Here is a 21,845-nt window from a genome sequence, read left to right as displayed (position 1 = left end):
GGGATGTTTTATCTGTCAACAAATTTGGTCCCTGTTACTGAAAATAGACTGTAGGGGTTGAGCAGTATTCCTTTGCAAAAATCTTAAAAATCATCATTGTTGACATGTTTCTTTTTGATCTATTTTACTACTTAATCAAGGTTCAGTTTGGACAGGTTTCACTTAATAGACAAATGACAGTTCCTTTGAACAAAAGGTAGTAACATGTATTGGTTGGAAACTTTGTACTGAAATACAGGAGGGAGTTTAGTTTTATTGTAACATGTTTAAAGCATATCAAATAAGTGTTTATTTTCGCCATTTGATAAAAAATGTGAAACGAACGTCCTTTCTCAGAAAAAAAAAAAAATTAAATTTAATGACAAAAACTTAAGGTTTGATAGATAGCGTAAGACATAAAGTGTTAACCTCAAGATTTTTCTTACAGATGAAGACACAGATCCTCTGAAAGTGCTCAAGCTAGCTTCAGCTATGGTGCAGAAAAAATATGGCATTGCTGATACAACAATACAGGTGGAGGAGTACAAGGATGAAATGGAAACATGTACCCACTGTCAAGATCTTCCTAAATGAACATAAATAATACCTTATACTTTCAGGAGCTGTTGACTAGGTGATCATGTCAAATAATTCAGAACTTATTTATTGAGGTCCCCTGTATGTTTTCATGAACATCGTTGAAGGAACAGGGCATTATTGAAGTCCCCTGTATTTTTTCCTATACAAAATTGAATGGAGGGGGCATCTGTTGTGGCTTTTAGATTTTTCCTTTAATTTGGATACTGGTGCTTTTAACAGTATGTTTTTTTCTGAAAAAAAACCAAAACAACCCAAAACATATTGCTATGATGTTTGCATTCTATTTCATTGATATGGCAATAAAAAAAAAATGTGTCGAGGTCCCAAGTCTTTCGAAATTGATTTTTTTTATTGTCCACTAGCATATATTGGTCACGAGCATTGCAATTTGTAGTGATTTTTAGAGGACCTCAAACCGCTTCAAAGCATAGGAATATATAATTGTTTCATCTTTTTCTGATTTGTTAAAGCTATTCACTTTTTTATTAAAGCTAAGAAAAAATATCATCTGTGTTTTTGCTAACATGCTCTGAAAAGCTAAGGTTGGTAAGAAGGCAATTTTTTTTATTTTTTCAAAATATTTTGACTGGTTTCTTATGGAAAACACAGTCAGACTTTAATAGTGCTTGTCTAGATATGACAAAATAAACCGAGGGACAAAAATAAAGGTTGGTACGGTTAGTGAAAAAATGGGTAATCTTCTTAAATTTGAAAATCTACACCTGTGTTTGAAATGTGACAATGTTGATTTAGCATGAAGATTTCAACAGTGTACTTTTTAATTTTTGTTATTAACTTTTACTGCTATATACATGTAATTTATGAGGGTAAAAATACAGATGTTACTTTAAAAAATGTTAAAGTGCCATTTTATTTTAGAGTATTTTTTTATTACTTGTAAATATGATAATTATTGTGATATTGTCAATTCAAGCTAGAACATAAAGTAATACATAATCTATACAAGTATTAGTTTACTTTTAATTTACAGCATTTTTTTGCAGTATTGAATATAATTTCCAGATCTACATTGATATGATTCTAGGCTATGATGGAAGGAGCTATTTGTATATGCACACCAGCTCTTTGACACTGCTTATGGTAGAGGTGATTTATGGTGTAGAAATACCCTCCCAACAAACAATTCTTTTTTAGTCTACATTTGCTATACCTTAATGTAACCATTCTCCTTTCTGTGCACAGATCTGTACTTTTCAGAAGACGGTACATTTGTCTCCTATTAAAATCAACCAAATGTAGACCAAATCAAGAATAATAAATTTTGCAAAGTATAAATCTTTCAGAATCAATATAATTATTATCTCTAAAGTACTAAAGATGAATGAAAAGCTGTGATTGGTTACGTGGTCTTTAAACTGTTTCTGAATATGAAATAAAAGTGATTTTGATTTTTTTAAATACATGCATGAGTTACCTCAATCCTGTCTGATTTAAATTAGAACTGCTACTTTTATAATTTGACTTTGTTTTTAATGCACTGCAATGTTGTTATAATGTTGATATCTCCATCAATATGTGAGTTTTTCTATAACACACACTGTGTCTCTGTGATAGAATTTATAATAGTCACATGTTTTTATTATAGAAATATGTTACTCCCAACAGAACAATTTTGAGCCATTCGTGATTCAGAGCATTGACATATATAAAATGTCACTAAAGCTCCGCTGCTGATAATTTGTTTTTTATTTGTTAATTAAAATTGGATTTTGCATATTGCTTCTTGTTAACGCAAGGGAAGTCAGACATGTCATTTTGGAAATACCTATATCTAGTCGATGCATTTTGTAATATGTTCAGGATTGGTTTAGGATTTTAGATAAATGGATTGAGATGTATGCTAAATATTTTTTTTGTAAATGTGTTCATAATTTACATTTATAAAATGCATGATTGTGTATCTATCATAACATACATAGTGGTGTTAACATTGAAAATTATTTGGAGTTAAACGACATTTCTATGTTTATAAAGCTAGGGAATTACTGAAGCTAATCAGTACCATTTTTAGCACACCTGGCTAAAGGCCATGTGAGCTATTGCCATCACTTGGTGTCTGTCGTCGTTGTCAACAATTTTTTCAAAACTCTTCTCCTCTCAAACTGCATGACCAATTGTATCCAAACTTAGTATGAATGTTCCTTGTGGTATTCTGCATAGAACTGTTGTGGGGATTTTTAATCCATAGAAAAACATGGCCGCTGTTGTTAAAAATAGAACATAGGGGGTCAGACAGAAGTTTTCCGCATATATCTCGAAAACTGTTAGGTTTAGCCAAATTCTGACATGAGTTCAAGTGTTTAGCATGATGAGATCTATCAGCAGTCAAATTTTGGTTTTAATCCATTAAGCCATGTTGGATTTGTTGCCCTATTTTAACGTTTTTTGCTATTTTTAATGTTATTTCTTTCAAAAATCTTCTCTGAAACAACTTGTCTAATTGGAACCAAACTTGGTATGGAGTCTTTGGGGTATCCTGCATAGAACTGTTGTGGGGATTTTTGATCCGTCAAAAATCATGGCTGCCATTACTTAAAATAGGGCATAGAAGTCAGACAGTAGTTTTTAACATAAATCTCCAAAACCGTTAGGTTTAGCCAATTTTTTTCAATAGCTGAAATGATCCTTATTAATAGGACTACAAAAGTCTTGAGGGATAAAAGTTGTCAGACAACTCATTGTAAGAGTTATTGCCCTTGAAAGGGGAAAAAATTATGTTTTTTAAGAGTTTTCTGCCAATATCTTGAAAAATCTAATAAATAGAAAGAAACTTTCAGTTGCTGAAATGATCATTATGATAAGTCCTATCAAAGTCTTCTTGAGTCAAAATTGGTGGACTACTTCTTGTTAAATTTATTGCTCTTGAAAGGCAACATTCAACGAGGTGAGTTATTCAGGCTCCTCGGAGCCTCTTGTTTAGTTTGTAAGATTAATAAAACAAGCAATCATTGTGAAAAAGCCACCTTAACAAGTGATTTGCAGATGCTTAGTTACAGGTATGAATTATCGCATTTCAAATTTGATGTGCTTAAAGTAACTGGTCACAATTCAACAGTTGAAGGATTTTTCAGGATTAATTTGTACAGTCCCTGAATCGGTCAGCCGAACTATTTGACAGTTCACGACCGGTGACAGATCACTGTTTTATTATGTTTAAATGACGGATGAACGCTTTGTTTAAATTTAAGAATTTCCATTAAAATGAATCAAATATACCACGATATTAATTTACCTTAAATTTAAGAATTTCCATGAGAATGAATCAAATATACCATGATATTAATTTACCTTAAATTTAAGATACTAAATCGACATATTTTATACTGTTTGCCGGTTTGGTGAATGATCAGAAACTGATGGGTAATCGATGACCAATCTCAATTTTAGTTGAATGGATTGGTCCAGGCATTGAAGAATATAAATTTTTACTATATGATCCCAGTTATAATAAACAAATGGTTATCTATGTGTGCATGTTGAACAGAAATTGTATTTCAATTTTGCATTTACATATAAATTGTAGGCCTTATTTATGTCTTAGGTTACCAGGTCTAAAGAGCCATGTTAGCTTTTGCCATCACTTGGTGTCTTGTCTTTGTAGTTGTCTGCTAACAATTCTTCAAAATCTTATTCTCTGTAACTACTGAGCGGAATTATATGAAACTTTGCACGGATGTTTCTTAGGTTTTCATGCACAAAAATTGTATTTAGATTTTTTTCCGTCACAAAACATGGCTAATGTGTTGACCACAGGGGTCAAGTCACCAATTTTTGCAAATATCTCAAAACAGATTTTTCAAAATTAATGGGACATTTTATCTCAAGTTTGAAAGCTAAAAAGTTTCCATTGGGTAAAAGTTATGTTTTTATTGGAGTTATTGCCGTTGAAAGGTGAACAATGACAGTTTTTGCAATATCTAGTAAATTTTAATAGATAGGAAACACTTTCAATTAATGATAAAACTCACAAAGGTCTGAATTGGCTTGAAGTTGTTGGACGACTCCTTGTTAGAGTTATTACACTTGCACTTTTAAGCCAATGTCTTGAAAACATATACTAGTTATACCGGTAGATAGGAAAAAAAACTCTGTGGATGAAATGATCTACAAAACTGTCTTAAGGTCGAAGATGTGGTCATCAAAATTGTAGGACGACCCTTGTTATTGCCCTTGAAGGACAAATATTGAACCAGGTGAGCGATTCAGGCTCCTGAGAGCATCTTGTTAATTAAACTTTCAGGGAGATGAGGAATGTCTGACGAGAGAAATAAGTTTAAAGCAAACCAAAACTCTTCAACCTTTTCTACCCCTGTCATTGGAGACCTTAGTTTTAATTTATAATAGTTATTGAGTAATTAAGGTCCAAGAGCAAAACGTTTTTGACCCTAAATAGTGATCAGTTTTTGCATAACAAATCATGTTTTAATAGGCCTTAAGTTTTTTTCCTTTGATATTAAGCTTTTGACATTAGGGTTGATCAACTGATAATAATGCATTTCGTATCATGATTGGTGACGTTTGATTTTGAAAATTGGCGTCAAAGTCGACTAAAAGATTTTTGTATGACAATTTTTTTGTTCTTGCTATATCAATATTATTTTTTCGTGTATTCATTAAATATTTGCCCTGTGGGTAAATCAACTAAAAGGCAGTATGTCGTACCTTTGCTGGTGACCTTTTTGACCTTGACTTCATGTGCTGCATGGTAAAATAAAAACGGCCAATCATGAACTTTGTGCTATGCAAAAAGACGTCATCAGTAAAATCCAAATTAACAGACTCGGACATGACCTGAGTTTTCCTTTCTGAACGACTCCTCAGATGCATTTAACTATCAATATATTGATAGACTGGACGGATACTTATATGTATGAGCAAAAACGTCTCCTTTAATGCATGGATGTTTTACATCATTTAGATTCCATCACAATGATAGGCATGAATATTGAAATCCATTTTAATTCCTTGGATACTCAAAATAAAAAAAAACCCACCTCAAACCTTACATTTTTTAAGCATTCCATTGCTATCATATTTTTTGCTCTGATAAATTGCAGAGTTTGTTTTGTGTAACATTGTCTATAATGTGTTAATTATGTGATGTACAATGGACATCATATAAATGGAACATGGATAGAAAACTTGTTTTTTGTCGTTTTAACCATATTTCGTTACATACTTATAATGTTATTGCATTGTTAAAATTTTGTTGTTGACTGATGTTTCTGTTGAGCATTCCAATATTTAATTCAGGTCATATTTTGATACAAATATTTGTCAAGGAAGGTTTAATATCTTTTGAAAGTTGATTTATATTACAGTAGTCTAGAACTCTGGACCGTATTGAAAAAAACAGGCACAAAGCCATAATATGTGTGACTTTTTTATGTCATATACATATAATTGAGTGTAAGTCTCTGTAAGAATAAGGCAAAGTGAGGAAAATCAGAAATTTAAAACCCAGCGATCTGATGATTTAATTTGACTCAAGGATGGTTTCTCTTTTTGATATCTGCATCACTGCATTAGCAATAGAATGTGAAATAAATCGGATTTCTGATGGAGTTACATACCCTTGCAGTGCTCATTTCCAGTGCATTTCATGGAAATTATATATATCCAAATTTACCAGAAAGGGTATGAAAAACCTTTCCCTTTTTCCTTGATTCCGATAGTGCACGTAGTCAAATTACACTATCAAATTGGTTGGTATATTTCAACCGCTGCTTGATTCTTACAGAGACTGACACACAGAGAGCGAGAGATATTTGAGAGAGGCACTTTTTAAGATACTTACAAAAAGTAACGAAGTTTACTTTGTCTGCACTGAAAATTGTGTTATTTATATACCTTCTAATCTCACATAGCCAAAGACTATATGAGCTTTTGCTACCACTTGGCGTCCGTCGTCATCTGTCGTCGTCTATCTACTTTAATCGACTTTAAACACCATTTGTTTTTCTGAAATCACCCAGTGAATTATTAACTTACTTGGTGACCAGCATCCATAGCGTATTTACTTTAAAAAATGTCTTGATTATATATATCAGGCGTAAAACATGGCCGATGTTGCTTATTTATATCCCCCAGCGATCAAGTCACCAATTTAAACACAATACTCAATAATTGAGATATTAGAAATAAATATGACTTTCTTTTTTCAGCTTGAAGAGTTCTACAAAAGTCTTCGTGGGTTAAAGTTGTGGAATGATTCATTGTTATAATATTGCTCGTGGAAGGCGAAATATAAGTTTTTTTTCTTTCAGTCTATATCTTGAAATTGAAACTTTTAATTGAAAATACTTTCAGTTAGAAATCATCCTTATGATAAGGCTTTCAAACGCCTTTGTCGGATCAAATTTGTAGGATGACTCTTTCTTGGAGTTATCGCCATTGAAAATTGAACAAAGTAACCGATTCAGACTCCTGGGAGCCTCTAGTTTTGGTACCTGCGAATATGCATATTAAGTGTTTGGCATTTGGTTGTTTAAAAAAATAATCACCAAAACATTTGTAATATACCTAATATATAAGAGAAAAAAGAAGACAAATCTCGATAATAGGTATACAGGTGAAGTGTGATATTTAATTGATAGGTTTTGATGCAGTTTGCCTTTAAATAGATGATGAAAGTCCGGATAAAGGAGTTTTTTTTTCACTTTGCCCCAATGAAGTCATATTGAAATGTTACAACAAAATCATACCATTTGTGTAGATATGCATTTATCATGTTCGAAAGTCTTAAATACACATGGCTTTCTTGCTTCTTCATTGCTCAATTTGATTTATACTCAAGCCTTATACATTCAGAGAATGCTAAATGCATTTAATGTTGCTGTGATATTACTTAATGGCGAAATAAGAATAGTTCTCACCTTTTTATATACCTTGGATGAAATTCAAAAAGAAGTATACAAGATGTTACCATTTAATTTCTTTGCCTCTTTTTATCTTTTTTGATACGAAAAGCATACTTTACTTAGACCTAACATTTTAGTTTTCTCTTTAAAATCAATGATTACAAACCTCTAAATGGTATTGTATTATTTTGTGAACCAAAATATTGTTTTAATGTAAAAAATTGCTATTTTCGCACATTGATATTGAACAGCAGATCGTTAGTAAAGTTATTATTAAGTACTCCAGTTCAATTTTTGTATGTGCAATATAAATTTAATGTTTCATATTGTGGGTTATATTAAATTATTTTGTGATAGATTTATTTGATACAGCTTTTAAATAATGCAACGATTTTGTATTTAATAAATTTATAATTTGTTTCAGTATTTATATTAATAGGTAACATCCCTGAATTTTCTATACAGCCTGTTGTAATGGTTATAATGTATTTGTCGTAGTGAACTTTATTTTATTAACTTAACAGGAAAAGTTATTCTGATTAAAGAAAAAGAGCAAGGAGCGAATTATCATCATTTCTCCTTTTTTCCGTTTAATGTTGTCATAGGCTTCTTAATAGTAAGCCAATTTTTTTCCCGAATTAACCATACTATTATACTTGTACTGTAACCATTTTACCTCCCATGACGAGTCTCGTTATAAAATTGTTTCCTTTGGTATTCCTGTCTGTGCCTCATTTTTTTAGGTTTACAGGACTGTTGATAAACTGCCTTTAAACTTAATAAACTGCTTTTGGGATATAAAATACCAAGAAAAATTAAAAATGATAATAGTATTGCCTAATATTCATCCAAGAACTTTTCATTAAAAGACAATGGAATATAGCATATTTAACTACAGATTTGTAATGCAGGGATTATATGTAATGATATTTGTTTTCTGACACCAAAAGGGTAAATAACAATTTCTTAATACGACAATTAACAGGAACTTTTGCCGACTTGAGTATATGCTACACATAGCTCCATTTATTTGTTTGTTTTGATGGGATTTTGTAACGAACAGTTTATTTGTAAACGACTGCCTTGTTAATTAAAGATGTTTATTTTTTCTAAATTGGTATATAATATTTGTTTTTCGACAAAATAAAAAAATAAAAAACACATGATATGTTTCCTTTGTAATCACACATCGTTTATGTATATGTGTTCAAATATAAAACTAATTAATAAGGCATTAATTATTCATAATTCTAACGATATCTAGATTAAATTGATTCTATGAAATGCAATGAATAATACATTTAAGTAAAATAACACGCAATGACAAACCATGACTGATTAATTTATACAATTGGCATAACGTTAAGCACTTACATGTATGCCAGATATAAAAACAAACTGCATTCTATTCAATATAAATACAATGAAAACTGAAAAAAATAAGAAGAGCATATGGGGCATTGTTGCTATTTCAAAGAGTTAACAAGTATCTCTTTGCCACATTCAGTACTAAAAAATCACTTTCTTATGCTAGTAAGTACAGTATACACAGAATGGTAATGAAAAGTGTTCATTCTTGATGGAAAAAAAATGCATTCTGGATAGTAAAGTATCAATATTTTGGTCTGCGATCGATTAGGCTGTTGCTATTAATTTTGACAAATAGTCTGTGGATAAATTATTGCTATAAACGTATTAACGTAGGATTCTGATAAGTAACCAAGTACACAATCCATTGTAGCGGTTTTAAAGAGTAATCAAGGTCACAAAAAGAATGTATTCCAGGGACAAAGACCAGAAATGGAAAACAGACAATTACAACACAGAACATAAAGTAACTGAAATAATACATACAAAGTTACAAAAGTACATGGGCAACTCGGACGCCACTGAAATTGGGAGCATAGACCAGGTGCAGCGGTAGGGTAAGCGTTTACTGTTTCTCTACGTTTCTCTACGAAAAACCCGCCAAGTTTCATAAAAAGTCAAGTCCGTGGTAGACGAAAGAGGAAAGGAAGACTGATACGTTGAACAAATCAATGTTCAAGGTGCAGATGGATACACCGTAACGACCCACGAGTTCATGATGACGACCATTAACTTCTGTAGTGATTACTTCAATTTTGTAGCAGCATAACCATGTTCCCTAAGCCTAATAAGCAATCTCTTTCTGTGGTAGAGAGCGGTTAAGTGATCATTAAATCCTAAATTGTCCTAAACGTGTCGCCAAACTTCCCTGTACTGGACAGATACGTGATTATAATTTAAAACTCCCAAAATACTTAAACACTTAATTACCAACTTACTGTACTTTGCCCCTCCGACAATAATGCCGACAAAATGTGTGATTTTCTGAAAAAGAAGTTTAATAGGGGAATTATTTAAAAAAAATGCTTTTTAAACTTATTCTTGTATTGGCACTCTGTTACCAGAAATCATTATAGTTAAAAAAAAAAATAAGAAATTGCCTTTGAAATATGGTTGATGTTACCAGAAATGTGATAAATAATAAAGAGAAATATACGAGTTGATTATGGAATTCCTCACATCGAGTGAACTAAATTTGACTTGGAGAACATGAAAAATCATATTCAGAAGAGTAACCAAGAAACCAAGATTCGTGCGGAAACCAAAAGGATATATCACAAAGGTTAAGATTAAACAGGGAAAATTGCAACTCCCAACAATGAACATGCACAAAGAATCAAATGAAATGAAGAATTCTACTATAAACTTGGAGCATGGACCAACTACACCGATAGGTTAAGCGGCCTCTGCTTTTCTAGAAACAACAACCGTAATGATAAAAAAATGTCATGTCAAGAATGTTTTATAAACGTTTTATTGTTATATATATATAACATTGCAAATTTCGTCATGCTGTAAACATGTATCAAAGAGTAATATCCCATCAGTAGCACGACAATCAAATTCAGAGGAAGATTAAGTACTCAAAAATGTATGCCAGAAGTTCTCAAAACAGAAAGTATCGAAAAAAGAAAGCCTAATCCAGCAACAAGAATTCTACCAAATAGTCATTTCCATCTCAAATCATCTTACCTTTCAATATTTGTATATTTTAAATGTTCGTTTAATTTTAGTTGATTATTTAATTACTTCATAATGAAAAATGCCATGGGTATTCTATGTGTAATGGGGATTTTTCCTGGAAAATGCGGATGGAGTACAGTTGCATTTGATAAATGGGGAGATTGTTTGTGGTGTAATTTTTTGGAAAATTTAACACATTCATGATCAAGAGCTGCACAATTTCTACATTACAAAACTGAAAGTAAAATTATAAAAAAACAGGAACAAGTAAGTGTACTTACAGGCGTCCCATTGAAACACTCAGGAAACATGATTATCTTCATTACACTTTGAACCCTTAAACAACAGAATTTATAAATAGCACTTGCCATTTCTATAAAACATTTTGGAATTAGAACGTTTATGGTACTTTTCAACATTTTGTATAGTAACAAGTTGTAAGTTCTAATATTATATATGTATCATATTTAAAAGCGAACAGGAATATATAACTGCTTGCAACATGGGTGATATCCCCGGCACAGAATCTTATGATTCTGACGACACTTGTAACAATGAATATATTGTAAATGCAGATAGTACTACGGATCTTAGAAACTTAAATTCCGATGCTGACAATCATGTACTGAAAATGCATAATACAGAAAATCATGGAGATGAACCTGATGCCAACCTGATAAGACATAATTCCAGTGAGAACTGTGATGCAAAAGTTTTCCGAAATGTAGTTTTTGATACTGAAGTACTCCAAAAAAGAGATAAAAAAACAGAGAACTGGTTTAATATCGTTCACACAATTGCAACTTTGATCCTTTTAGTAGCAACGCTAGTGCTGACTTTCATTTTGACAGTGAGAATGACAAGTGATGTTTCTACGTCTTGCTCAGGTAGAGTAGATATAAAATTTTACTTAATTTTGATGTAATCCATATCTAGACGGCTATTAATTTTGATTTTCTTATTCTCCATCGAAGTTAATTATTAAAACTAAGGTAGAACATACATAATTTGATTGATCAAAGTATTCTGCACAAAAGGCTAATTTACCATGTTTACGTTACAGATTGTTTACCTTACATTTTATTATATCATCCTTAGGTGCAAACTTTGTTGTTTTTCTTACACGGTGAATACGTTTCAAACCTGAAAACAGAAAATGTAATAATACGAAGTTTATAAGGAATCCTTAATTGTTTAAGATTTGTTTTGACAATTGCTTTAGTTTCCTTTTTGCAATTGATCGCACAATACAATAACCAATCTGTATTCAACAAAGTAGTATTTACAAGTATAGTGTCCATCTATCTGGTTGATCATAGACAAAATATTTACACACTCTAAAAAAAATCAATTTACTGTAATAATTCATATTTCACATCACAGCTCATACGGCAATCCCGTAGTGGTCCAAAATTAATGTGGATTCTGAAAAATTCGAAAGATCTTCTAGAAACCCCCAATTTATCAGAAAATAATAACATTAAAACTTATAATTTTTCAGCTTTTATACTTCTATTCCTCATACTCACTTAAAATCTCTTCCCAAGTCATTAGAAATCGTTGTTATTCTGAAAAAGACGGTTTATCTAGATATAGATATCTAGAAAAAAAAAGTAATCAAGGAAACCAAGGTTATAGCGGTACAAAATGTAGTAGTTGGTTGCGATTCTTCATACTTCGTAAAAACGATTCCATATTATATTCCAAATACACCGAAAATGTTTTTTTTTTAAAATGCTGGAACTTTTGATTGACAACATATGCGTAAAGTTTGGTGGATGTGTTTTTCAACAAACGGATTGCATTCCAATAGGAGCGAATTGTTCATCTCCACTCGCTGACCTATTCCTTCATTCTTATGAGGCTGACTTTAAAGCTGATTTAATTCAAAGGAAGGAACTTCGTTAAGCAAGATCCTTTAATCTCAGTTTCCGATATATAAGTCCAGCTGGCCGAGTGGTCTAGGGCGCTGGACTTAGTGCAGGCGGTGTTGCCATAGGTGTCACAGCGGTACGAGTTCGAGTCCCGCGAAGGAAACGACCAAAAATTTGCTTCGCAAGATTGACAGTTCTGACATCGTTGAGAATTTGTCAGACCCTTTCTATAAGTTTACTTTATCTTCCCTGTATCAATTTGACCCGATGGAGCAGTGTAGCGAATAGAGTCGTCACATTCTGAGACTTTGTATAATATAGATTTGTTGTGACATACATCATTATTTGATCCTCTATCCTACATAATAACACCTAGATGAACTGTCCCTTACTACCATAGATCGTGTACAAAGTTAAAGCCCTAGATTAATCTTACGAGGAGGAATGACCCGGCCAGCGAAAGCTATATTTTGGTATAGCCTTGGTGGCCGAGTGGTCTGGGGCACTGGTCTTAGTGCATGTGATGTTGCCATAGATGTCACAGCGGTACGAGTTCGAGTCCCGCGGAGGGTACCACCAAATATTTGCTTCGCAAATTTGACAGTCCTAACATCGTTGGGAATTGTTCGGACCTATATATATATATATACATATATATACGCAGACTTTTTGTATCGCGCTAGAACTTTAACGAATAGGCTTCTTAAACAGGGTTATGGTGCTACAAGATTGAAGTCATCACGACAGAAGTTTTATGGTCGTCATCATGAACTCGTGGAACGTTATGGTGTATCCATCTGCATCATGAAAACAAACTGATTTTTTCAACGGGTCATGGTTTTCCTTTCCTCGTTTGTCTACCCCGGACTTGACTTTTTATGAGCAACTGTGCGGGTGTTTCTAGACAAACAGAAGACGCTTACCCTAACGATGCACCTGGTCCATGCTCCGAGTTTTTAGTGGAGTCCGAGTTGCTCATTTACTTTTGTTACTTTGTATGTATAATTTTAGTTACTGTATGTTCTTTGTTGTGTATGTCTGTTTTCCATGTCTGGTCTTTGTCCCCGTATTACAATCATTTGATTACCGCTATAATCCTGGTTCCCTAAGCCTACCAAGCTTTCATTTGAAACAGAATGAAATCAGTCAAAGTTTGAAGCTTACATGAGATAGATGTAAAATACTGAATAAAACATTGTAATGATTTGTAAGAGTTGTGTCCCTTACCCTAGGTCTACCTCATTTACTATAACAAATTGTACAGAGTGATACTACCAAACAAAAGTCATTACTAAAGGTCTGTGAATTTCATTCATATCACTGAAAGAGTACATTTCATCAAAGGTTTTATGGTTTTTAATGTAATATTTCAAAGTTACATATAACAAATTATCTTTCATTAATAAGTACCTTCTCTCATGTCAAACCTTATATGAAATTTCATTTTCATTTTGAATTAAAAAATAGATCATACACTTACAAATGTGAAATGCATATTGTGACAATATTTATGTAAAATAGTTCTCAAATGTCTGCAGCGTGAATAGTATAAGAGCCGTTTTAATATATTGTTAAACGTTCACTAGAACAGGATGAGTGTTTGCGACACTGACAATCTTGGTATTGCATACACCAAAAACCAGGCAAAATTTATTTTTGGTAGAAGTTGTGATAGCGATAAAAATGGTCCAGACATTGCAAGTACGTGTAGTTCAGAAAATGTTGTAAGTTTTATGTCTGACGAACTAAGCGTCCATGGAGAAACAGAGGGTAATGCCAACGATTCCAATAACATTGGAAATACATCAATTGATGAACACAATGATTACGAGGACGTTTTTATCTACAAACATTCACAAAGTAATAATGTGAATGAAGACATTCGTTTTTTTCGAAATAATGTCTTTGGCGGATATACAGAGCTGAGCGATGACTTGAAGGGCAAGTTACAAAAAGTTAAAAATAAAAGCACTTTGAATTACAAGATTGCTGCCGGATCATTTCTCTTAATAACGTTCTTTCTCACGGGTATTTTAGTGGCAAAGGTCACCTGCCTGATAAGTTTACCAACATTTTGTTCAGGTATGACATTGATAAACATATCTGTTGCAAATATATAAGTAGTGTGTGTGAGTTTGCGTGTGTATGTCTATGCACGAATGTCTGTGTGTACATGCCAGTTGTTTTTGTTTTCCTTCAAACATAGTTCAATATTAATCTGTATACGATATACTTTCTCTACATACTCCATTACCTAGCATAAGGCATATGGTCGAAATAGTGTCAACTGTTTATATTGTAGTCAAAATAATGTGTATAAACAAGAAAAAAACAAAACAAAACAAAACAATAACAATAACAATAACATGAACAAAAGAAGAGAAAACATATTACCTTCTTCCTGATAACCTATTTGTCACTTATGGAGGGACACGTTTTAGCACAATGTCGGCATTTCAATATACATTAGTTGTACTCCTTACGTATCCGACCTGTTTATTTATTTCTATGAATCGGATTTCTTCAAAATCTTGTTAGGACAAAAAAGTATACAGATGCTAGATCTTTTAATTTCAAATATAATTTCGATGTACTGACGATGTTTTTTTCCAATACCAATTATATATTTGGAACAGACTTTCATTGATTTATCGACCTGAATTGAAAAGAACCAAGACTAATTGCACAGCTTCCGTTGCGTCATTTGTAGACATTTAATCCGAATTGGACGGAATTTGTCATTTCAGTACAAATATGAATGATTAAGGGGACGGTTTTTATCTAAAATTGATACATTATCCTTTCCTGTGTAGGCATTTACCACCTTCCTCCGCATATGATGTTTTTATTTTTCTAGATTTTAAGGTGTGTCAAAGCTTGTAGCGTTGCTAAAAGAGAGGCTTTAGACCAAAAGTATATATACAGATTATTTTTCAGTAATGAATGCTTTAAATTATTTCTCTACTGAAGAAGATAAAATTATAATTTTCAAATGCGCGCTGCAGCGATCATGATAAAATCTTAATTTCGCGTTAGAGAATGAAAAAACAAATTTACATCAAGAATAGGCCGAAGAAGAATTGATTTCTCAAATGAAATCTATAGAAAACTCCGATATGTAAAATTGCGCGAAAATTCTCGCAGAAATTAAATCACCGCTCTTTGGGTAAAAAGTCACTTGCATTTTTAATCACCGTCTTAGAGTGGAAACAAAGTAAACAATATGTATCATACGATGCCTAAACAAACTGTCCTTCTTACGGATTAAACGGATTTCTTAAATGTGAGAGATTTTGGTATTTGTATTTGTCTAAAATTTTATAATTTGAATGACCTTTAATATAATCCATGTGCGATCGTCTTCTCTGTTTTTTTCTGTGATAAAAACTGATTACGGTGTATCCATCTCCACCATGAAAACTGATATATTCCACGGGTCATAGTTTTTCATTCCTCGTTTGTCTACCCCAGACTTTTTTATGAGCAACTCGGCGGGTGTTTCTAGATAAGCAAAGGACGCTTACCCTACCGGTGCACCTGGTCCATGCTCCCAGTTTTTAACGGAGTCCCAGTTGCTCATTTGCTTTTGTTACTTTATATATACATGTGTATTTCGATGTATGTACGATTTTAGTTAATCTATGTTCTTTGTTGTGTGTGTCTGTTTTCCCTGTCTGGTCTTTGTCCCTGGATTACATTCTTTTGATTACCGCTATAACCTTGGTTCACTTGATTACTCTTTCAGTCTTTATATAAACGAATATTCGTTTGAGTGCAATTTAAACATGTGGGCACACAAACATTGCGGAAGAGTTCACATTGTCGCGACCAATAAGTCAAGAAATAACAAGACTTTGAAATGAGTTATGACACATATCTGCACTCAGTGAGCTGAATTAAATAATTTTAGAAATTTTTGTTTCTGTTCCAGATGAAATTGGCAACAGAAGTGATGTTGAAACTAATGGTAGACGACTTGCAGAAACTGAATTAGGTGCCTCTTTATTTGTATTTGTTTAATGTTCTATACTTGTGTGTTAAGTTTATTCAATTATGTCACTTCATCTAGTTTTAATGTATAATTTAAAGCATGCCCACCAAGATTTCAATTTGAATATCAGCTTTTGTGTTACATGTACATGAAATCGAAAATATAGTTGACAACATCATAATTCTAGTAGTTTTAAATAATATTATTCATAACACTTTTTAAAATTTTTGTTAAGATTACTAAAAAATGATGTACAAATCTTTGAAAATATTACCTCAATGAATTTAATTGTTGAAAATGAGAACAAATTCTTTTTCATCCATCATTCTAGACATTCACATATCTTATGAAATGGTCGTTTAACATATTGGAATTGTGGGTTTCCTTAAGAATGTGTTAACCATAGTCCTAATTCACCAGTTGAACTTTCAACCAAGAAGTCACTTAGATAGAATATAGTAATCCGATCAATTAGGACACTTATACCATTTCTCAAGTATAAGCACTTCAATTACATCAAATGGGCATTGCTCATATGTTATTCGATTAAGACGATACTTTAAAATGTTTCCTATTTCTTCTTCATTCAAGTGTATTTTTGTAATGAGGACGTATAAAACAGTACTATACTCATTTTTCGTCACGTTCAATTATATAGATAAACAGTATAAATGTAATAATAAATCGTAAATTAAAATGAAACCGTAAAATCAGCGCCTTCACAGAAATTTTCTAAAAAAATCAGTAAGACTATAAATATGAGGAATTTGTCGGTAAAGTCTAGCCTAATAGCATGGAAGTTCCCACTATCTGCTGGCGTCCCAAACTTCCCAAATCACCTTATAAGTATAGATTCATTTCCTCTTCAAGTCATTCTAGACATTCACATATTTTATCAAATGGTCGTGTTATAAATCGAGAAGTGAATACACAGTCCTTGAGCCGATCCGCGAAACGATTTGACGGTACGATGACCGATGACCGGTGATCGATCTGATTGCAGTTTTGTTATGTAAAATGACGTAAGATGTGTTTGAAATAAAAGAAATGTAAAATAAAAGTATAAATTGATGTTCAAATATATAACATTATGTAAATATGTGTAAAATTGACAAAAAAATGACCGTCTGTGCTCACGTGATGCGATCACTCGCATAATGGATCGGTTTGACGGATCAATGACTGACCAGAAACTGATTGATGATCGATGACCGACCGCAATTTTAGTTGCTGTATTTGTTCGAATTCTTCAAGATCATAAAAATCAAATTTTAGTCACGAAAAACGTTAAAACTACGTCAATTGGACTTCTTTTGATGTGCTAACAGCTCTAAAAATTCCCATTAGACAATATTTTCGTACGCTTTGGGGAAACCATTTATTGTCAAGTTGCTGGAACTACCATGGGGACCAATTGTGCACTACTCATTGCGGACCTCTTTCTGTGCTGTTACGAATCACTATTCATGGCTTTAATAAATAAAGGCCCTTCCAAACAACATTTCGTGGAAAAACTGTAATAACACCTTAAGATATTTCGACGTTATTTTGCTCTTAACACCGACTTCAATAATTATACTAAAGATATATATCCTGTAGAATTGTCTTTGAATAAAGCTTATATTGATAATGAAGAATGTCCGTTTCTTGATCTTAATATTAATTTCGACAAATGGTTAACTTTATACCAAATTTACGATAAAAGGGATAATTTTCCTTCCCTATTGCCAACTGCCCGTTGTTTTAGATATTGACGTTTTCATGTCACCATCATAATATGGTGTTAACATATCACAATTGGTTCAATTTGCTCGTATTTGTAACAATGTTTTGGATTTTAATGAATAATCGAAATATTAACGTTTCCGATATCACAAGCTCGTAAAAAACATTCCTATTTTTTTCAACCGATACACGGAGCTCAAAAACAGATGTACTCCTAAGGGATTAATACGTGCGGATAATTCTTACCCGTTGTTTTCGGTAATATTGTGCACAAAGCACGAAAGCTCGATACTCATTCAATACATTAACCGTTGAATTGGCTCATTCGGAAGGGATGCAGTTATGATATTGTTGTCAAATCATTTAAGATAGCAGTTTTTGATATTAACGCTGATTCGCAGATAGGGTCTTTACAAAAAATTAAAAACTACATTTAAAAGAAGTTGTTGGCATGACATCGGCTGCGTACTTATTGTATTGCTTATGATTTACCGTGTTTCTCAATCCCGCATGGAAAAAATTGGGATTGATTTTACATAACTGTTTGTAGGTTTATACTGGTCTGGAGCTGACATGTCAGTGAACTGCTAGTAGTACATAGTTTGTGCAGTTGTTTGATTTATAATCAGCTTTATTATTTCCATTGTAACAAGGGACTCGGATCTTTTTGAACCGTTTCTAGTTGTGTGTAATTGTGTAATATTTTTCCACAGTGGTCATATTTTAAAGGGGAGGGATGTGATCTAGCTAAATTCTTTTACTCAACCGCAACTTTTGCCCCTGTTCCAAGTCAGGCATCTATGAACTCTGTATATGTTCTTTCGTTTTCACCTTTAGTTTTTTATGTTAGTTTAGCATACAGGGGCAACTCCTTCGCTGTACCTGTATAAAATGACGCTTTTGGGGCAGCTGAAGCATGCCCTGAGGTGTAAGGGTTTCCTGGTTGTTCGTTGAAGTGCAATTGTTGGTCTTGGGCTGACATTTTAATCCCGTTAGGTTTGTTGTGTTTTAAACACATTCACCATTACTATTCTCCTATACCAAAATAGGACCTCTATGAATTAGTAGCGAAGAAAACTAAATGAGGTATTTTAATCCAAACTCTAAACCAGATACATGTAATGTAGTTTAATATCAGATATATCTTTGTTTTTAAGTGACGCCTTGTTCAAACCAACCCTGTCTTTATAATGGAACTTGCGAGACCAATGGAACAATATTTTATTGTTCATGTACTGATGGTTTCACAGGAGAGAGATGTGAAGGTTAGAGATAATATAATTAGTTACTCTAGTATGAAATATTTTATTACATGATGATATATTTTCTTTGGGTTTGAAGACATCAAGATTAAACATATGTAGATCTGATATCGAAATTAGAAACATGAATACAAAACCGATATTAATGATAGCAATGAAGTAGTATGTTGAATTTTACAAATTGCAGGAAAGTATATTTTTTTATGGCATGCCAGAGGAAGTAGTCTCAATTTTGACTGCCTAATGTCTTTGCCTGAAATACATGCTTTTTGACCAAGGTTAAAAATACTTCTCATAAGTTGGCTAAAATTATTACCGATATCCAGATCTTATTGAGAAATATTATTAATCTGACAAACCAATCAGATAATTAATTTTTATAATATCAACAATATGTGTTTTCTACACTTTTTTACTTTATCTTTATATTCTTATGACGTGTCTTCCCACAAAGTAAATTTTTTTTTTGAAATTCGTGACTTCATTAATTTGATTGCAATATAATTGTGTAAGTTCCCATTATTTTAATATATTCATTTATCATATTTTATGTACTGAGTTGACTAGTGATTTTATCAATTTTGGCCGGTGGCAAATCTATGTTGCCCGTTTTTGAAATAGTAAGATTCAATACTGAGGTGTGACATTAAATAACCGCAGCTTATTTTATATTATCATAAATATTAGCATAAATAGCTTGAAAGGCTTTGGTGAAATTGAATATGATACAAACATATCCCCGACTTTATGAGTTATGTCCCTTTCACTAGGTCTACCTCCTTAAGTAACAGCAAATAATATTTTTAAAGTTTAATTTGACTATTTGCACCATCAGAATCGCGAAAATAGACAAGATTTCCACATCATGTTGGTAAAGTCAGTTATAATTGCATTGAAATGCTCTGAAAATGAGCATTTTAAGGGCAAATAACCCTGTTGACAATGTCTTGAATTACTTATGAAGATCATTGTGCTTCTGGTTTTCCACGATAAATATGGATTAATCTCTAGAAAATAGTCGAAAGTAATGTCCGTATAACAAATTATAATATCAGGGTAAAATTCGAAAGTTGAAAACCACCAAAATAATCCTGATTTGGTGCAGACGAAAATGGTGGGCAAGTCAATAGCGTTATAGTAACCTATCTTCTTTCATGTGAACTATACTTTCATTTTTTTTTCAAAAATTCGAAATCAATTTTATTTGATGATATATAACTAATGCTGATATTGTAGGAACGCCATGTGAAAAACACCCATGTAAAAACGGAGGGAAATGTCAACTGAATGGCCTTAGAGTCGTTTGTCATTGTCCAAAGGGCTATTCGGGAAATTTTTGTCATGGTAAGTTTTGATAAAGATAATAATGATAAAGCAAAATACATATTCTTGCTATTTACCTCAGCATTTTATTCGTATGAAATAACTAGTAAAAGTGTGTACATTTCATTAATTTTAGGGTCATTTATGTTTTTACGAGAAGATTTCGATTCAAAAAGTATTTAAACAACCATGAAGTCTCAATTATGATTTTGCTTTACAGCCCTTAATGTTATAAACAAAAAATAGCATTCGAAGTTTAACGCTTAATTTGTTCTAGATATTTTTTAAAACTGAAAATATATTTCTTATTTATCATAAAATTGATATTTTATTAATGTTTCAGTGACGCCTTGTACTGGAATGCCATGCCAAAATTCGGGAAAATGTATAATCAACGGTGATTCCTATGTGTGTCTGTGTCAGGAAGGATTTACTGGAAGATACTGTCAAGGTCTGTCACTAACGCTTAAATTTCTTAACAAATTCTTAAAATCATAAAGAAAATCGTTAAGCCTGCACATAAACTATTTTTTATGCTGTTAACAAAATCTCATATATTACAGCTCTTGAATGGCATAAACTACCCACTTACACCTTATACCACTCCCATTCCCAATTGTCTCAATCCCTATGGCCATTCCCCTTTGAGAATTAACCATTTCTAAAAGAAAAACAAATACATCCCTATTGAAACCCCAGTGCATATCTCTTATCAAATATCTATATCATCAAATTATTTTTTGTACTATTTTTAAAAACTGCCATTTTAAATTAATACATTTTTCATATTTACGTACTTTCCCTTCACCCCATATACCACAAAATGGGATGTTTTCCCCATACGAGTATTGAATATGTATCTGTATATTTCCAAAAGTCTCTCGAAGTGTAAGTTTTATTACGAATCAGGTAAAATGTGACAAATCAGAAACATGGATGTCAATTCCCCTCTAACCTGATAATGTCATTTCACCCAAGAATGCTTTCTCGATGTGAAGAGACCACTATTTGATATCGGCATCACTGGATTTGTTCAGTTTTTTTTTATTAGAATGTTATAAAAAAGAGGTTTCTGACAGAGTAAATTCCCTTGAAATGTCCATTTTCAGTACACTTCAATGAAATTTTAACTCAATTAACCAAAATGATATGGAAGATC

At 32.4% G+C, this 21,845-nt stretch overlaps 2 protein-coding genes across 9 annotated transcripts in view; both read left to right on the top strand.

Annotated features, from left to right (window-relative positions):
* The window catches only part of LOC148598718 (proton-coupled zinc antiporter SLC30A2-like), a 30,241-nt gene extending 21,550 nt beyond the window's left edge, over positions 1–8,691 (top strand). For all 3 annotated transcript variants that reach the window (XM_088560492.1, XM_088560491.1, XM_088560490.1), the window contains exon 9: positions 428–8,691. In XM_088560492.1, coding sequence (XP_088416618.1) covers positions 428–573 — 146 coding nt within the window. In that variant the 3' untranslated portion in view covers positions 574–8,691. The remainder of the gene's footprint in view (positions 1–427) is intronic.
* Positions 8,692–10,870: 2,179 nt separating this feature from the next.
* The window catches only part of LOC148598717 (uncharacterized), a 40,829-nt gene continuing 29,854 nt past the window's right edge, over positions 10,871–21,845 (top strand). For 5 of the 6 annotated variants that reach the window (XR_015918302.1, XR_015918301.1, XM_088560009.1 and 2 more), the window contains exons 1-5: positions 13,968–14,467; positions 16,317–16,379; positions 19,259–19,366; positions 20,600–20,707; positions 21,030–21,137. Coding sequence is in view for 4 of the 6 variants with exons in the window: in XM_088560009.1 (XP_088416135.1) it covers positions 13,978–14,467; positions 16,317–16,379; positions 19,259–19,366; positions 20,600–20,707; positions 21,030–21,137 (877 nt within the window). In the remaining 2 variants the exon portion in view is untranslated. Of the gene's footprint in view, positions 11,399–13,967; positions 14,468–16,316; positions 16,380–19,258; positions 19,367–20,599; positions 20,708–21,029; positions 21,138–21,845 lie in introns of those variants that run through there. The other variant, XM_088560007.1, reaches the window with a different exon arrangement.

The sequence above is a fragment of the Perna viridis genome, chromosome 14 (genome assembly GCF_037379345.1).
Source record: "Perna viridis isolate PV_CMFRI_1.1 ecotype Kerala chromosome 14, ASM3737934v1, whole genome shotgun sequence".
In the NCBI taxonomy this organism is placed as follows: domain Eukaryota; kingdom Metazoa; phylum Mollusca; class Bivalvia; order Mytilida; family Mytilidae; genus Perna; species Perna viridis.
The sequence above is the reverse complement of the archived record's forward strand: the minus strand, read 5'-3'. Positions and strand labels throughout refer to the sequence as shown.